The following is a 14,350-nucleotide window of genomic DNA, read 5'->3' as shown; positions in this document are numbered from 1 at the left end:
TGATCACACAGCTAAGATGTACCCGCCACGCTTCAGACTGGGTGGAGCGTACCTGGTGCCTACGTGAGCGGCTGTCTTTCCCTGCTGATGGGCTTCCTCATAGATTTTCTTTGCCTGGTGCTTTTCTTTGACCTCTGCAACGTAGACTTTATTGTTGACAGTCCTGATGGAGCGGGAAAGAGGAAGGACAGACAGAGAGAGCAATGAAAAAAGGAAATGATCAGAGAGGGAAAGAGACACATAGGGAAGATGGAGGAGGAGAATGGGGAGAGAAAAAGGGCAAAATAGTGCTGTAAAGGCAGAGCGAGGGCAGGGACGAGGGGGGAGGCGAGGGCGTGAAGCAGGTGTGCAGTCACCATCATCTCCGTTTGTCACACGGGGAAATAGAAGCAGTTGGCATATGGTGGATCTGGTGTTAGGACTTCACGTTTCCCAAAGTGTTAAATGAATCCCATGTTTTGGCACATAAAATAATTTTAGGTAGAACACAACCGAACATTTATAGGACAATTGTTATGTTATTAACTGTAATGCATATTAAACATATAAGTAGCACATTGAGCCCAGGAGCTCACAGATATTTTTGCTTAGGATAAGACTAACTAAGGTAGTCTTAAACAGTTTATCTATTTAAAGAAAATATATTAAGTAAATAATATGGTAGTTGGTACAGGCAGTAAAAATTGTGAAAGCAGAATGCGAATTGCTGCAAAGGCATCTGGGCCTGACTAGGGAGAGGTCCTGCACCTCAGGGAGCTCAGAGACTGCTGGGAGACCAGTGGACTTGTTTACCCCTGTTTTCCCCATTGTTCTAAGGAAGGTAATAGAGTGGAAAGGACCTCAAAGAAGGGAGAGAGCACTTTTGCTCAAGTCTTCAAGAAAGGGTCCTAGAGGATGTGGCTTTGGTGCTGGGCTTGAAAGATAGGGAGGATTTGGATAAATGATCCTCACCAGCCTTGCCTTCTCAGTCTCCTTTTCTGGTTCCTTTTCTTCCTCTATTTTTTTTATTTTAAATTTTAAAAAATTATTGATTTTAGAGAGAGAGGAAGGGAGAAAGAGAAACATCAATTTATTGTTCCACTTATTTATGCATTCATTGGTTGATTCTTTTTTATTGGTTGATTCTTATATTTGCCCTGACAGGGGATCGAACCCACAACCTTGCCTACTGGGATGGTGTTCTAGTCAACTGAGCTACCAGGCCAGGGCTCTCTTCCTCTCTTCTTGACCTTCCCTTCTTCTCCCCTCCGATTCCCTTTCTCTGTTCTTTCTACAGTCACTCTCTAGGTGAGGTCATCTAGCCCCATGGTTTTAAATATCATTTATACAGAGATTACTCCTAAATCCATGTATCTCAAGTGTGGACCTATCCCTTGAACTCCAGATCTATATATCCAATTGCTTACTTGGTATCTCCACTAGAATGTCCAATAGGCACCTAAAGCTTAATATATCCAAAACTGAGTTCCTGGTATCTCCTCCACCTCCCCAATCTGCTCCTGCCCTGGTTTTCCTTATCTCAGGAAGTAGTTGTTCAGCTGAAAATCTTAGAGTTGTGCTTGACTCCCTTCTTCCTCTCACACTCCACATCTAATACATCAGGGAATTTTGGCTCTATCTTTAGATACATTCACAATCTACTTCCCACCACTCCCACAGTTGCTACCCTGGTCCAAACTACCAACATCTTTTGCTCAGATAAATGCATTAGCTTCCTAACTGGCCTCCCTCTTTAAAGCGTTGCCTCTTTATTATCTATTTTTTTTCACACCAGTAAGACAGATCCTGTTAAATTCTAAGCCAGTGTCCCTTCTTTGCTCAGAGTCTCTGTGGCTCCCATCTCAACTCAGAGTAAAAACCAAAGTCCTCACTAGGGCTCCCATAGCCCTATACAGCCTGGCTCATTGTCACTTCTTTAACCCCATCTCCTCCTACACCTCCCTCATTCATTCTGCGCCAGCCACACTGGCCTCTTTGCTGTTTCTTGAATTTGTTCAGCACACTCCTGCTCGGAGTCTTTGCAATTACTGTTCCTTTTGCCTGGAACACTCTTCTCCAGATCTTTGCAAGTCTTATACCTTCTTTTCTTTCAGGTCTTTGTTCAAATGTCATTTCCTCAGAGAGACATCCTTGATCACTCTAAAATAACACATTCCCACTCACTCTCTATTTCCCTTGCTCTACTTTCTATTTCTTTGTAGCACTTCTCATCCACAAGCTGATCTATATTTCCTTGTCTATTTTTTCCTTGTCTCTTTTCTCCACTGGACTGTGAACTTCTTGAGGGCAGGGCTTTTGTCTGTCTTATTTGCTGCTGTATCTCCAGTGCCTAGAATATAGCTTGGCACACATCAGGCACTCAACAATTATTTGTGGAATGGGCATTCCAGACAGACAGGGAGATAGACAGACAGACAGACAGCAGGAAAACACAGAATGTGTTTCAGGGAACAGCAGTAGTCAGTCAGATTTGGCTGGAGTAGAGGAGCAGGAAAGGAAGTGTGGAGAGAATTTTGGAGTGGTTGGGTAGGCCTGGAGAATAAAGGGCTTTGAACACCAGACTCAGTAAACTCAGGGCCGTGAACACTTTTGCTGTGGAGAATGAGAGTCATGGCTAAATTTCGAAAAGTGGGGGGTTGAGTCAAAGCTAGCTTTTGAGGAGTGACAGGTAGCTCAGTGTCCTAGAGTACATTAGTGAGACTCTGTAAGAGGCAGGAACAACAGTCTCTATTTTACAAGTGGAGAAACTGAGGCACAGGTATTGGGGTGGTGGTGGGGGAGAAAGTTATTTGACCAAAGCAGCAGCTTCTGGGAGCACTTGAGGAGGATACGCAGATTTCAGAAGAGACCACTCAGGCGGGAAGTGTTTCTAGGCAGCTGAAACAGACCAGTGGTTGGACTAGCGTGGGGGTAGGCCTAGCTGGAACCGCCCCAGAGTCTCCTGGGGGGCGTGGGGGTGTAGGGTGGAGCTGGTCTGGCAGCAACACACTGGGGTCTCTGTGTGTGTCTGTTGCCTCCAGCCAGCATACTTTCCACAGAGTCTGCCCAAGAACATTTCCTCCAGCCTGCTTTGCTTAGTTTAAATTTTTTTTTCTTTTGGTGTTTTTTCTATTGAAGCAAAAATCCAAATTCTGCCTGCCTGCTTGGCTCTTGAATCATTTGATCAACAAGCTTTCTGATTAGCCCCCATCCTCCAAACTTGTTTGCCTTTGGTCCCCCTGGGTCCCCCACACGCAGTGATCCTGGTCCCTTCAAATCTTACCCACATGAAAGTCTTGCTTCCAGGAAGCCCTCCTTGACTACCTCATACCTCTCCCCTGAACTCCTTGGCCAGGGGTACACTTCTCACCTCCTCCAACCAACCTGTCCTCTCTCCAGAGTAGTGCCATCTGTCCATTTAGACTAGGAGGTTCCTGATGACAAAGCCCAGGCTCCAGGCCTGCTGTTGAGGCTCACAGGCAGTTTACTGCAGAAGGCCACCTCCCTCACTCTGGTGAGGGAGTCTGAACAAGGGCTGAAATTCTTCCTGTGCCAGCCTCACCCATCTGCCAAATCTGAATCCCTCTCCTCAAAGCCAAGCACCTTTTTCTAACTCACACTAAGGTCCTATATGGGCTAATGAGCACCGCCCCCCAAACTTCCCCTTATCTACTCCTTCTCCCGTGTTCACCACATCAAGGAAGGCACTGTCATCTACCAGGTCAGACAAGCTGAAACCAGTTTACTCACTACCCATATAGTCAGGCTGTTTCTTCCCTGTTGTCTCTCAAATCCCACTGCCACTGCAGCACTCCAGCCCTCAGCGGCCCTCCCGACTGAGCTCCCTGCTTCCCGGCAGGCCCCACCAATCCACCCCACTTCACTGTCATCACTCTTTGCTTAAAACTATACTATGTCTCCTCATTATGGGCCACAGTTATTTCTAACGTGAGGTGCTCATGCTCCTTGGGGTGCTGGGGACAAATCATGAGGGTGTGGGAAAGGAATAACATTCTACTTATAGAGTTTTTCTTCCTCATCCTTTATATCTCTGCATATACTTTATAATGTATCTAATATATTTGCTTAGAGTATATTTATGTAATTTATAAATTAACAAATATACATATTTGGGGTGTACATGGTCAACTGTTTCTTAATGGTTGTCCAAACACAAGGTAATGGCTAGATACCTGGTCTGGCATTGGAAGCCCTCCACCACCTAGTCTTTCCTTACCTCTCTAGTCTCATTTCTGACCTCTCTCTGCCCCAGCTTGTGCCCTACACTCCAGTGACACTGAGGTACTTGCAGTTTCCCTAATGAGGGAACATATGCTCCTGTGCTCCTTTCGCCCACACCCCCCAGCACTGCCCTGGCCCTGCTTGCGTGGTGAACATCTCATATTTCAAGCCTCAGTTTAGGTGTCTCCTTTGTGAGGCTTTCTCTGACTGTCTAGGGGTAGGGAACTGAGCACTGTCTCTTGATAGGCCTCACCAGTCCTACCACCCTGTATTCACACTTCTCCTTATTCCCAGCACACTTCATTAATATTATCCGCTTGCTTTTTCAGGCCCCCACTAGACCATGTACTCTTTGGGAGCAGGGACCATGTGCAATTCATCTTCCTCTTTCCGTAGTACCCAGTGCAGTGTAAGTCACACAGTCCACATTGGTAAGTGTTTGTTAAAAAAATAATCCAGCTAATATTATCAAGGACTTATTATGTGCCCAGCACTGATTTTAGCATGTATTTTCGCATATATTAACTCATTTAATCCTTGCAGATGGGTTCTAATTTTATCTCCACTTTACCAATGAGCCTCTGAGAAGTAAAGTAACTTGTCCTGAGTCCTATAGCAGTCAGAACCAGGATTCAAACTCAAGAAGTCTGATCTCAGAGTGCATGCTCTTCGTCACTGTGCTCTGCTAAAAAATAATGAACGAATGTGCACGCGAATGAATGAAGCAGTGAGTTTGGAAGCAGACTTACATAGTGAAATTGGAGATAAAGGCGAGGCGAGGCAGATCCAGGTCAAAGGTGGCTTCATGGGCCTCAGCATGTGGATTGAACAAGACGGAAGTGACCAAGGTGTGGGCATAGCGGGAAACCACAGTAGAACGCATGGAATAACTCGTCATCAACAGCTGGGAAAGAAGGCAGGGAGGTGGGTTAGCTAGACTGTATCCTTGGCCTAGATAGACTAGTACTTGGGCACCGAGGACTCCTGGACAGGCCTGAGGGTACAAGTGGAGAAACTGAGGTCTAGAGAGGGAAAACAATCTCTATCATCCATTTCGTGGATCTGCCTAATGTTTCAGTGGGCTTTACCAAGTCTCAGAATCAAAGACTCACAGAATATCACAAATCAAGGGATCTTTGAATAAGTGTGTCTCCAATTTTAATGTACACATAAATCTCCTGGAGACCTTGTTAATATGTAGATTCTCATTCAGCAATTTTCTGGGGTGGGGCCTGAGATTCTACCTTTCTAACAAGCTCCCAGGTGATGCTAATGCTGCAGATCCATGGATTTTCCTTTGAGAAACAAGGCTTTAGAATGTAATAGAGCAACCCTGGCCAGGTGGCTCAGTTGGTTGGAGTGTCATCCCATGCACCAAAAGGTTGCGGGTTCGATTCCCGATCAGGGCACATACCCAGGTTGTGAATTTGATCCCTGGTCAGGGCACCTGTGGGAGGTAATCGATCAATGCCTCTCTCTCTCTTCCTTACTCTCTAAAAATTAATAAAAACACATCCTCGGGTGTTTGGCACAGAGTGTGGCTCTTCCTCTTTAAGATCTCAGGTATAAAGAATTGTACTTGACAAGCGCAATCATACAACTAAAGCATAATGAGCATTTGGCATCCATAATCTTATTTAATCTCCACATTGGCTCTATGAACTATGTACTGTTATTGCCCACATTTTATGGGTGTGTCAACTGCCCAGAGACTGAGGTCACAGCAAGTAAGATACCGATCTTCTCTTTCATCTTTCCTGAAGCCATCATCTCTCCATCTACCCACACATTACGCACACTTAGTTTATTCTCAGTGTGGAACAGTGGGAAATGAGGGCATTTGGGACAAGATGTACTTAGGTTCAAATTCTGGTTCTGCCACTTCCTAACTGTGTCCTAACCTCTGAGCCTTTGTTTCCTCCTCTATGTGATGGGCTTAATCAAGCCTACCTCACTGGGATGCTGTCAGGACTAAATGAAATCATAACTCTAAAGTTCCTAATGCAGCATCTGACATATGCTCAGCGAATAGTAACTCTTTCCTCTGGTCCTAGATTACCAGTCATGGATCTGAGGAAACAGACTGAATAACCTTCTCCTACCCCCCCCCCCCCCAAGGAGCTAATTTCCTTACAAATCCCAGAGCTTTGTTCCCTTATCCCCAAACTGACCTTTGTGCTTGATGAGGGGGGATCAGGAGGTCCCTGGTATGTCATTTCAAGGAGAATAGTCAGAAAAAAGCTGACACAGATGAGGCACCTCCACCCAGACATGATGCCACCTCTAGCCTGGGTTGTTCACGTCCAGAAGGTCTGAGCCCAGTGTCCAAACTCTTGCTCTTTTAAACCTCCAGGTATCCCTTCTCTTGAGAGGGAGGGAGTATCCTGAAGGGTGGGGAAGTCTCTGAATGTAGCATTGAGGCCCACACAAGCCAGGATTGTCCAAGAGCTGGGGCTGGCACCTTGCCTGGAGAGGGGCCAGTCCATGCCTCCCTTTTTCCCCTCATCCAGCTGTAAGATGAATGGAAACTAAACATACTAGAGTGTTGGGTTTGTCTGTTTGCTATGTTGGCTCAGGGTGGGGTTTTTCTTTCCTATAAACATCCACAGGAGCCCAGTAACTGAGGCCAGAGAAAGGTCACTTAGCATTGATCATCTTAAAAAGGTAGCAGATACAAGAGACGGGTTGGTGGGGCAAGGCCCCAATCCTGGTCCTTCCTGGCACTGACTTTAACCTTGAGACAGGAGGGACTTACTTAGGGTCCCATAAAAATTAGGGGTCCCACAGGCGTGAGACACAGTCTCCAGAATAGTCAGAGGCCAAGACAAGCTAGGGCAAGACTGAGAGTATGACAAAGTGGTTCAAAATAGAAGTACTGAATTCAAACCATCTGGACTTGAATCTCAGTTCTGCTACTTACTGACTGTAATATTGAATAAGTTAATTAACTGCTTTGTGGCCTTAGTTTCCTCATCTATAAAATTAGGATAAAAATAGCATCTACTTCATAAAGTTGTTAGGAATATTGAGGCTGTATTTTTGGAATGCTTGGTACATTGTAAATGTTCAGTACATATCAACTGCTAGGACTGGAGTGGGATGAGACCTGATTGAAATAAAAAAATATGGGGTGGCTCCTGTCCTTCCAGAGACCTAGGTGGGGGAGAGGTGAGGTGATGCCAAGTTGATAGGCGTCAGTCTGTCTGTAGGAACCAGGAGATGCTCTGGACTGTGTCTGTAGGTACTGTGGAGGGTGACAGAGGAATGGAGCTGAGAAAGTGGAAGTTCCTTGAAGTTCTGCATGCAGGACATTAGCACCAGTCAGAACCTCTTTCCACCCACATAGGGTACATGCAGCTATAGCACTTTCAGTCAAAATCTCTAATGGCATTTTACAAACTGTGTGGGGAACACTCCAACTTGTTCTAGGGCATTCGATACCACAGAACAAAGCCTTCTCATTCTGCTATTTGGGCGACTCATTATCTGTCAGTTGCCACCTCCCCCAAGTCCACACTAATTTTTTTTTGGTCAGAATTTTCTCATGGGGGACAGCGCTAGCTAGAAAGTAGCCTGATTACACAATAACAGAGAAACCCACATTGGCTACCTTTTCCCTTAACTAGGATAACCAAGCATTCTCAGGAAAATTAAGGGAGCTTGTAGCGTGACTAAAATAAACAAATAGAACTACTAAGCCCAGAGCAATACTGGAATCTTGGAAACAAAAGAGAATTTCAGGAAAGAAAGATAATATCCTCAACCCAAACGAGAAGATACGTCATGAATGAAACAACAACTAGATGCCACAAAACAGCTACAATCAGAGAAAAGAAAGAATCCTTCGATATGGAAAAGAAGTTGCTGAAATTAAAAAAAAAATCAATAGAAGGTCTGGGAAATAAAATTAAGAAATTTTCCCAGAGTGTAGGGCAAAAACCAAAGAAACACAAAGAATGAAAGAAAATTTAAGAGACAGAGATTAACCCAGCAGTTTCAACGTCTGAATAATAAGAGTTCTAGACAGAGAGAAGAGAAAAAAATGAAGGATAATTTGTCAAAAACATATTAGAAGTTAATTTTCCAAAGCTGAAGAAGGATCTGCAGAACAGGTGCCCAGAACAGCAAACCCAGGAAACAGTGGTTCCAACCCAAGCAATTACTATTGCAGCAGCCTCCTCACTGGTCCTCTGGCTTCCCCCTTTGTCGTTCCCCGCTCCACCCCCGACCAGTATATTTTCACAACAACAAAAAGGATCCTTTTAAAACCCAAGTCAGATCTCCCACCTCTGCTCAAAACCCTCCTGTGACTATATTCCCTATGCTGTACTTTACATCCCCGTGACTATTTTGTAACTACCAATCTGTACTTCTCAATCCCTTCACCTTTTTCACCCAGCCCCCCCAACACCCCTCCCCTCTGGCAACCATCGGTCCGTTCTCTGTACTTATGAGTCTGTTTCTGTTTTGTTTGTTCCTTTATACATATTTTTAGATTCAACATATAAATGAAATCATAAACTGTGTGGATACTGGAAATATCATGGGGAACACTTTGTAAAGCATATGATTGCTTAACTAAGATGCTGTACACCTGAAACTAATACAAAATAATATTGAATGTCAGCTGTAATTTGAGAAAAAAACAACAACCCTCCTGTGGAATCCACTGTGGCCTACAGGGCCCTATAAGCCCCATTACCTATCTGTCTTCCTTTCCTATTACTTCCTTCCCTGCCTTCCCCCACCACTCTAGCAACCCTGACCTTTATGTTCTTCAAAAATGGCAAGCATGAGAAAAAACAAACAAACATGCCAGGCTCTGTCCCACTCCGGGGCCTTCGCACTGGCTGTTCTTTCTGTTTGGAATGTTCTTTCCTCAGGCTAGCTCTCTCACCTTTTCAGAGAGTCTTTCTTGGACCAACCTATTTAAAATGGCAGTAACTTCCCACCCTTTCTGGCATTCCTCATCCTGTTTACGCTGATTTATTTTACTCCATGGCATTCATCACATTTTAGCTTGTTATATATATTTACGTATTTATCTGATTCTTTTTCTCTCGCCCTCACTAGAACATCAGGTCCATGGGGCAAGGATGTCTGTCTTCTTCACTGCTGTATCCTCAGCTTCTAGGACAGTGCTTTGGCCCATAGTAGACACTCAATAAATATTTGTTAAATGAATGAATACAATGCAGGCCAATAATTCAAAAAAAAAAAAGAAAAGAAAAAGAAAAAAGACTATTAGAATCTCCCTCTTCTCTCTCTCTTTGTTTCTCTCTTTCTCTCCCTCCCTCCATCCCTCCATCTTTCCATCCCTCCCTCCTTCCATCTCTGTCTCTGCAACTGTTTAAGAAGAAATGATCCAAATATAAAGCAAAATAAAATATAAAATTATTCTAAGCAGCTGATGGAATATAATTGAGACTCCTTTTGACCTTGGTAGTGGAAACATTCTTCTTTGAGAGGCCCAAAGATTGTGACATTGGACCTGATGAGAAGGAAGTGTATTCCTGGCTCACAACTTGGCTGGGTTTTGAAAAATATTTACATAGTCATGATAATGTAGGTGCTATTTATTGGTGTTTAGGTTTTATAACCAACCTGGGGACAAAGCAGGGAAGGCCTGGTTGTGGCTGCAGAACAAAATGTAAATGTTAATAGCCTGGACCATGTAAAGGAAGGATGAAACTGGCCATGTGGGTGACTGAAGTGGCATGGGGAGGGTAGTGGCCTTGAAATCCTTGTCCTAAAACGTGGGCAGTCGAAGTTATCTGTCAAAAATGTGTGGAATAAAGAATGGAGGCTTGAGGGAGGTTTTGTTTTTTACTAAAATAATAAAAAACAACAACAAAAAGAAATATCAATATTAAACACAACAGTGGAGTGAATGGAAAAGTAAGGCAATGTACATCAACAACATTCTCATTGCCATACTGGGAAATCAACAGGCTATTGTCTAAATTTTATAAACCAAGAAACAAAGTATATACATATTATCTAGAACTGTGAAGGAACAGCTGCAGAACTAAAAACAAAAATTGTTAAAAAGTTTGTTTTGAGGGAGTAATGGAGAAGGGGAGGGTCAAGGCAGGAGACTTTTGGTTTTTATCATAGGCTCTTCTGCCCTATTTCATTTGTTACCATGTACACACGCTACTTTAACAAAGATAAAATCTTTAAAAATTATACTTATTTCACAATAACAAAATAATCATATATCTTATGACACTTTATGACAATATTAAAATGAGTGTCTGGAGAGTCAGTTAAACTTGCCTCCCCAGAAGAAATTCATACTGTAATGCATCTTACATATGTTTATGAAGAGGGTTGGAAAGGATATTCTGGGACTTAAAACAATGGAGGCAGTAGAGCATAGTGGTGAAGGCTCTGGTATTTGGCATCACATTGACCAGGGCTCAAGTTGTCTATCATCCACTAGTTGCTTTGCTATGGACAAGTTACCTCCCTCAACTCCAATTCTGTGTTCTGTAAAATGAGGCTAATATTCACATAGTAGAAATGTAAGCCCCTCAAGAGCAAGGGCCACCTCTGTAGAGGTGCCTAATACATAGTTAGTGCTCGATGTCTGTTGAATGGCTTGAACCTACCTCACAGATGTGTGCTGAGGGAGAGCTCAGTGTGCAAAGAGCAGAGGAGGAGTGTTAGTCCGAAGGTGGGTAGCAGGTTTTCTTATCTATGCGAAATGTGCCTTTAGTTTAACAATATGTAATCATTCTTGCTGTGGAATGATAGCCCTCAGAGCTTAGAGTGATACAAAATACATTAAATTGCCCTGCACATAAAAGGAGGAGAAAAATGAGATTCTACCAAGCTCGAGAGAGGACACAGGAGCCTGAAAATGGAAAGGAGGGGAAGTTGCACCCTCTGTATGTTGAGGGGAAGAAAGGGCCCAACAGTGATGGGGAGTGGGGTCTAGGAGAAGGGACAATTATGCCTTTCCCAGTCCTGGGAATGGCTGAGGAAATGTGAAGCACAGGAAAATTGGATGTCCAACTTTAAGTTGATTGCTATGTTGTGCTGTACGACTTAAATGACTAAAGAAATGGTAGGAAACCTTGGAAGGAAATCATTACCACCTGCTCTCAGCCTTACTGATTTTGTATAGTTTAGGGGAAGGGAAATGTGTTAGGAGAGGATTGGTGGTGAGGATATTCTGGGCTTCTCATTTAAGCTCCAGGCATCTGAAATCTTGGATGCTCCGGGATTAGGTAGTTTCATCCCCTGATACTCTGCACTAACCAATCTTTAGTTTGTCTTTCCTTATCTCCTGAACAGAGCTGCCTGGTGATAAATCAGCTTTTCATCTTTTCCAGTAGTTGATATGTAGGATCTACATGATCTCCGGTATTTGCCTGCTGATGTATGCATGCTGGAAACAAGTCTGGGACTCAATTACTTACAGAGTTTATGGGTAGATGCTGAAGGTCAAAAGATTCTAAGTTTATAAGGAGAAGGAGGGAGGAAATTTCTCTGGTCAAAGGGTGAAGATTGTGAATGGATTCGTCTTTTCTCTCCTGAAGGTTTCTCCCTGTCCTCTGATCCCCAGGACATAAGATAAGGGTGGTTATAGTATTGGGTTATGAAAGTGGTGGTATCGAGAGGGGACTGGGGAAGTTTGACTGAAAATCTATCGGAATGCCTCTCTAATGGACTTGGACTGAAATTTTGCCTGAGTCCCTTGAATCCAGTATCTCCTAAGGTTCTGACTCTGTATTCCTTTAAAGTTACTCAATGATCCCAAAGGCTACATCAAATGTTGTGGACAAAATAAACTGACGAACAAAAAAGATCCAGAGACACTGAAGCATGCCACAGACTGACGTATTTCAGAGGGAAAAGGGCGAGAAGAGATTAACCAATAAACTTGTATGACTCATGGCCACAGACAATAGTGCGGGGGGAAGGCCTGGGGAGGGAGCAGGAGCAGGGTGGAGGTGGTCAATGGGGGGGGGGGAGGGAGACATCTGTAATACTTTCAACAATAAAGATACATTTTTAAAAAATGTTGTGGAATTTTAAATGGTGGAGGTTGAAACAGAGGGTAGATGTAACAGAGGGTGTCCATGGGGAAGAAATCATGAGCAAAGGCTCCTAAGCAAGAGAAGGCAGGGCACATCTGGTAATAGTTGTGCCTTGTTTGGTTGGAATATATAGGTAGTAGTCAGAAAAATAGCAAGAAAAACTAGTTAGAGCTAGATTTTTGGAAAGCCTTGAAATTAGGCTGAGGCATTTCTTGAAAGAGTAGTCTATAGTCACTGTCATTAATACCTCACCTGCCATTCCCATTTCAACCCACTTCAATCAGAGAACTGCTGCATGGCAGACTCCCAAATAACAATGGCTTAAATAAGACACACATGTATTTATCTCACCTAAAAGAAACCCAAAGGTAGGCAGTCCAAAGCTGGTAGGGTGGCACTATGAAGTTGTTAGAGATCCAGGTTCTTTTTAGTTTACTGTTCCACTATCCTTAGGGTGTGACCCTTGTCCACATCCATTTAATTCCAGGAGGCTATGTGTCCAGCTAAATATCAGGTGTTCCATTACTAAGGAAGCAGAGGAGAATGGATATTAAGGTAATCAATTAGCAATCTATGTGTTCAAACCTCTACTGAAACTATTCTCTGAAGTCACCAGAGACCAGACCACCACCTGATTATTAAAATCCTTAGACATTTTTTCAGGCTTTTTCTTCACCTCTTAGTAGCATTCCACACTACTGACCCCTCCCTCCTTTTGAAATATTCTCTTCCCTTGGTTTTGTGACACTACTTTCTCCTGATTTTCTCTCTTTCTCCTTGGCCACTACTTATCCGTCTCTCTCATGGGCTTCTTTTCCTCCACCTATGCTGTAGTTACTGCTGGTCTCCAGGGCTCTTCCCTGGGCCCCATCTAAGGCTGCACATCCTTCCCAGGTGCTCTTGCCCTTCCCCATAGATTAAAGAACCATTCATATATTGATGACTCCTAGATCTATAACCTCAGCCCAAGCCTCTTTACTGAGCTTCAGATATGTATATTCAACTGCCTATGGGACATTTCCACTTGGATGTCCCACAGATACCTCAAAATCATTGCTCAGTTCCCCCTATATAATATTCCATATATCAGTGAAAGAGGTTACCATCCATCCACACATTCGATCTCTCGAGTCAGATCCCCAAGAGTTCCCTTTGACACTTTCCTCACCCCTTTCTCCACATCTAATTATTCATAAAGTCTTGTTGCTTTTTATCTCTTTAATATCTTCTGAATTCAATCACTTCTCACCACCTCTATTGCTACCACTCTAGACCAAACCACAATCACTGCCTATCTGATGACTATTGTCCCTCTTTTCAGGAAGTCGTCTAATCCACACTCCTTATGAATTAGGCAGCAAGGGTGTTCTCTCTAAAACATAAATCTATGTCATTTCCAAGCCTAGAATCCTTCAATAATCTCTCAGTGCTCTGAGGATCAAGACCAAAGTCCATATCTTGGCATTTAAGGCTTGCCATGATTTGGAAGAGATGGAAATTTGGGGTACTTAGAACTGGAAGAAAAGGAGGGGCTGTGACTTACTTGAGTGAATTTGTTATGTGATAAAGGTGCCATTTCAAATCAGTGGTTGGTGGAGGTGGAAAGATGGATTAATTTGCACATGGTCTAAGAGACTATGACTTTGGAAAATAAGCTGAATCCTTATACAAAACAAATTTTGGAATGATCAAGCATTTAAATGTAAATAATAAAGCCATAAAGGTGCTTGGAATAAAGCAGGGATTGTTCTAATACAGAAGTGTGCAAAGCATCTATAAGCATGAGGGAAAATCCAGTTGTAAGCAAGGAAAACCTGATGCATTTCACTACATAATAATTAAACCCTTCTTTATAGCAAAGACTATCATAAATAACATGACAAATATTTGTAATATATGTGACACAAACTTATGAGAGAGGTCAGTTGGTGGGAATGTTATTTCATGTACTTTCTGAGAGTAAGTTACCAAATTTCGTATCAAAATGGAAGGCTTTTGTGTGGCATTTGAGTCAGCAAAAACAACAACAGCACAAACTAAACCATAAATAACAACAACAACAGAAGCTCAATGCAGATACA

The 14,350-nt window shown here is 43.1% G+C and overlaps 1 protein-coding gene across 1 annotated transcript in view; it reads right to left on the bottom strand.

The window, feature by feature from the left end:
- ITIH6 (inter-alpha-trypsin inhibitor heavy chain family member 6) overlaps positions 1–6,494 on the bottom strand; it is a gene marked incomplete at its 5' end in the record, with an annotated part of 29,796 nt that extends 23,302 nt beyond the window's left edge. Inside the window, 3 exons of the mRNA XM_081125800.1 lie at positions 53–163; positions 4,971–5,125; positions 6,393–6,494. Of these exons, the coding sequence (XP_080981926.1) occupies positions 53–163; positions 4,971–5,125; positions 6,393–6,494 (368 nt within the window). The remainder of the gene's footprint in view (positions 1–52; positions 164–4,970; positions 5,126–6,392) is intronic.
- Between the last annotated feature and the right edge of the window lie 7,856 nt (positions 6,495–14,350).

This window comes from Miniopterus schreibersii (genome assembly GCF_964146895.1).
Source record: "Miniopterus schreibersii genome assembly, chromosome: X".
In the NCBI taxonomy this organism is placed as follows: domain Eukaryota; kingdom Metazoa; phylum Chordata; class Mammalia; order Chiroptera; family Miniopteridae; genus Miniopterus; species Miniopterus schreibersii.
This window is presented reverse-complemented; position numbering and strand designations above follow the sequence as displayed.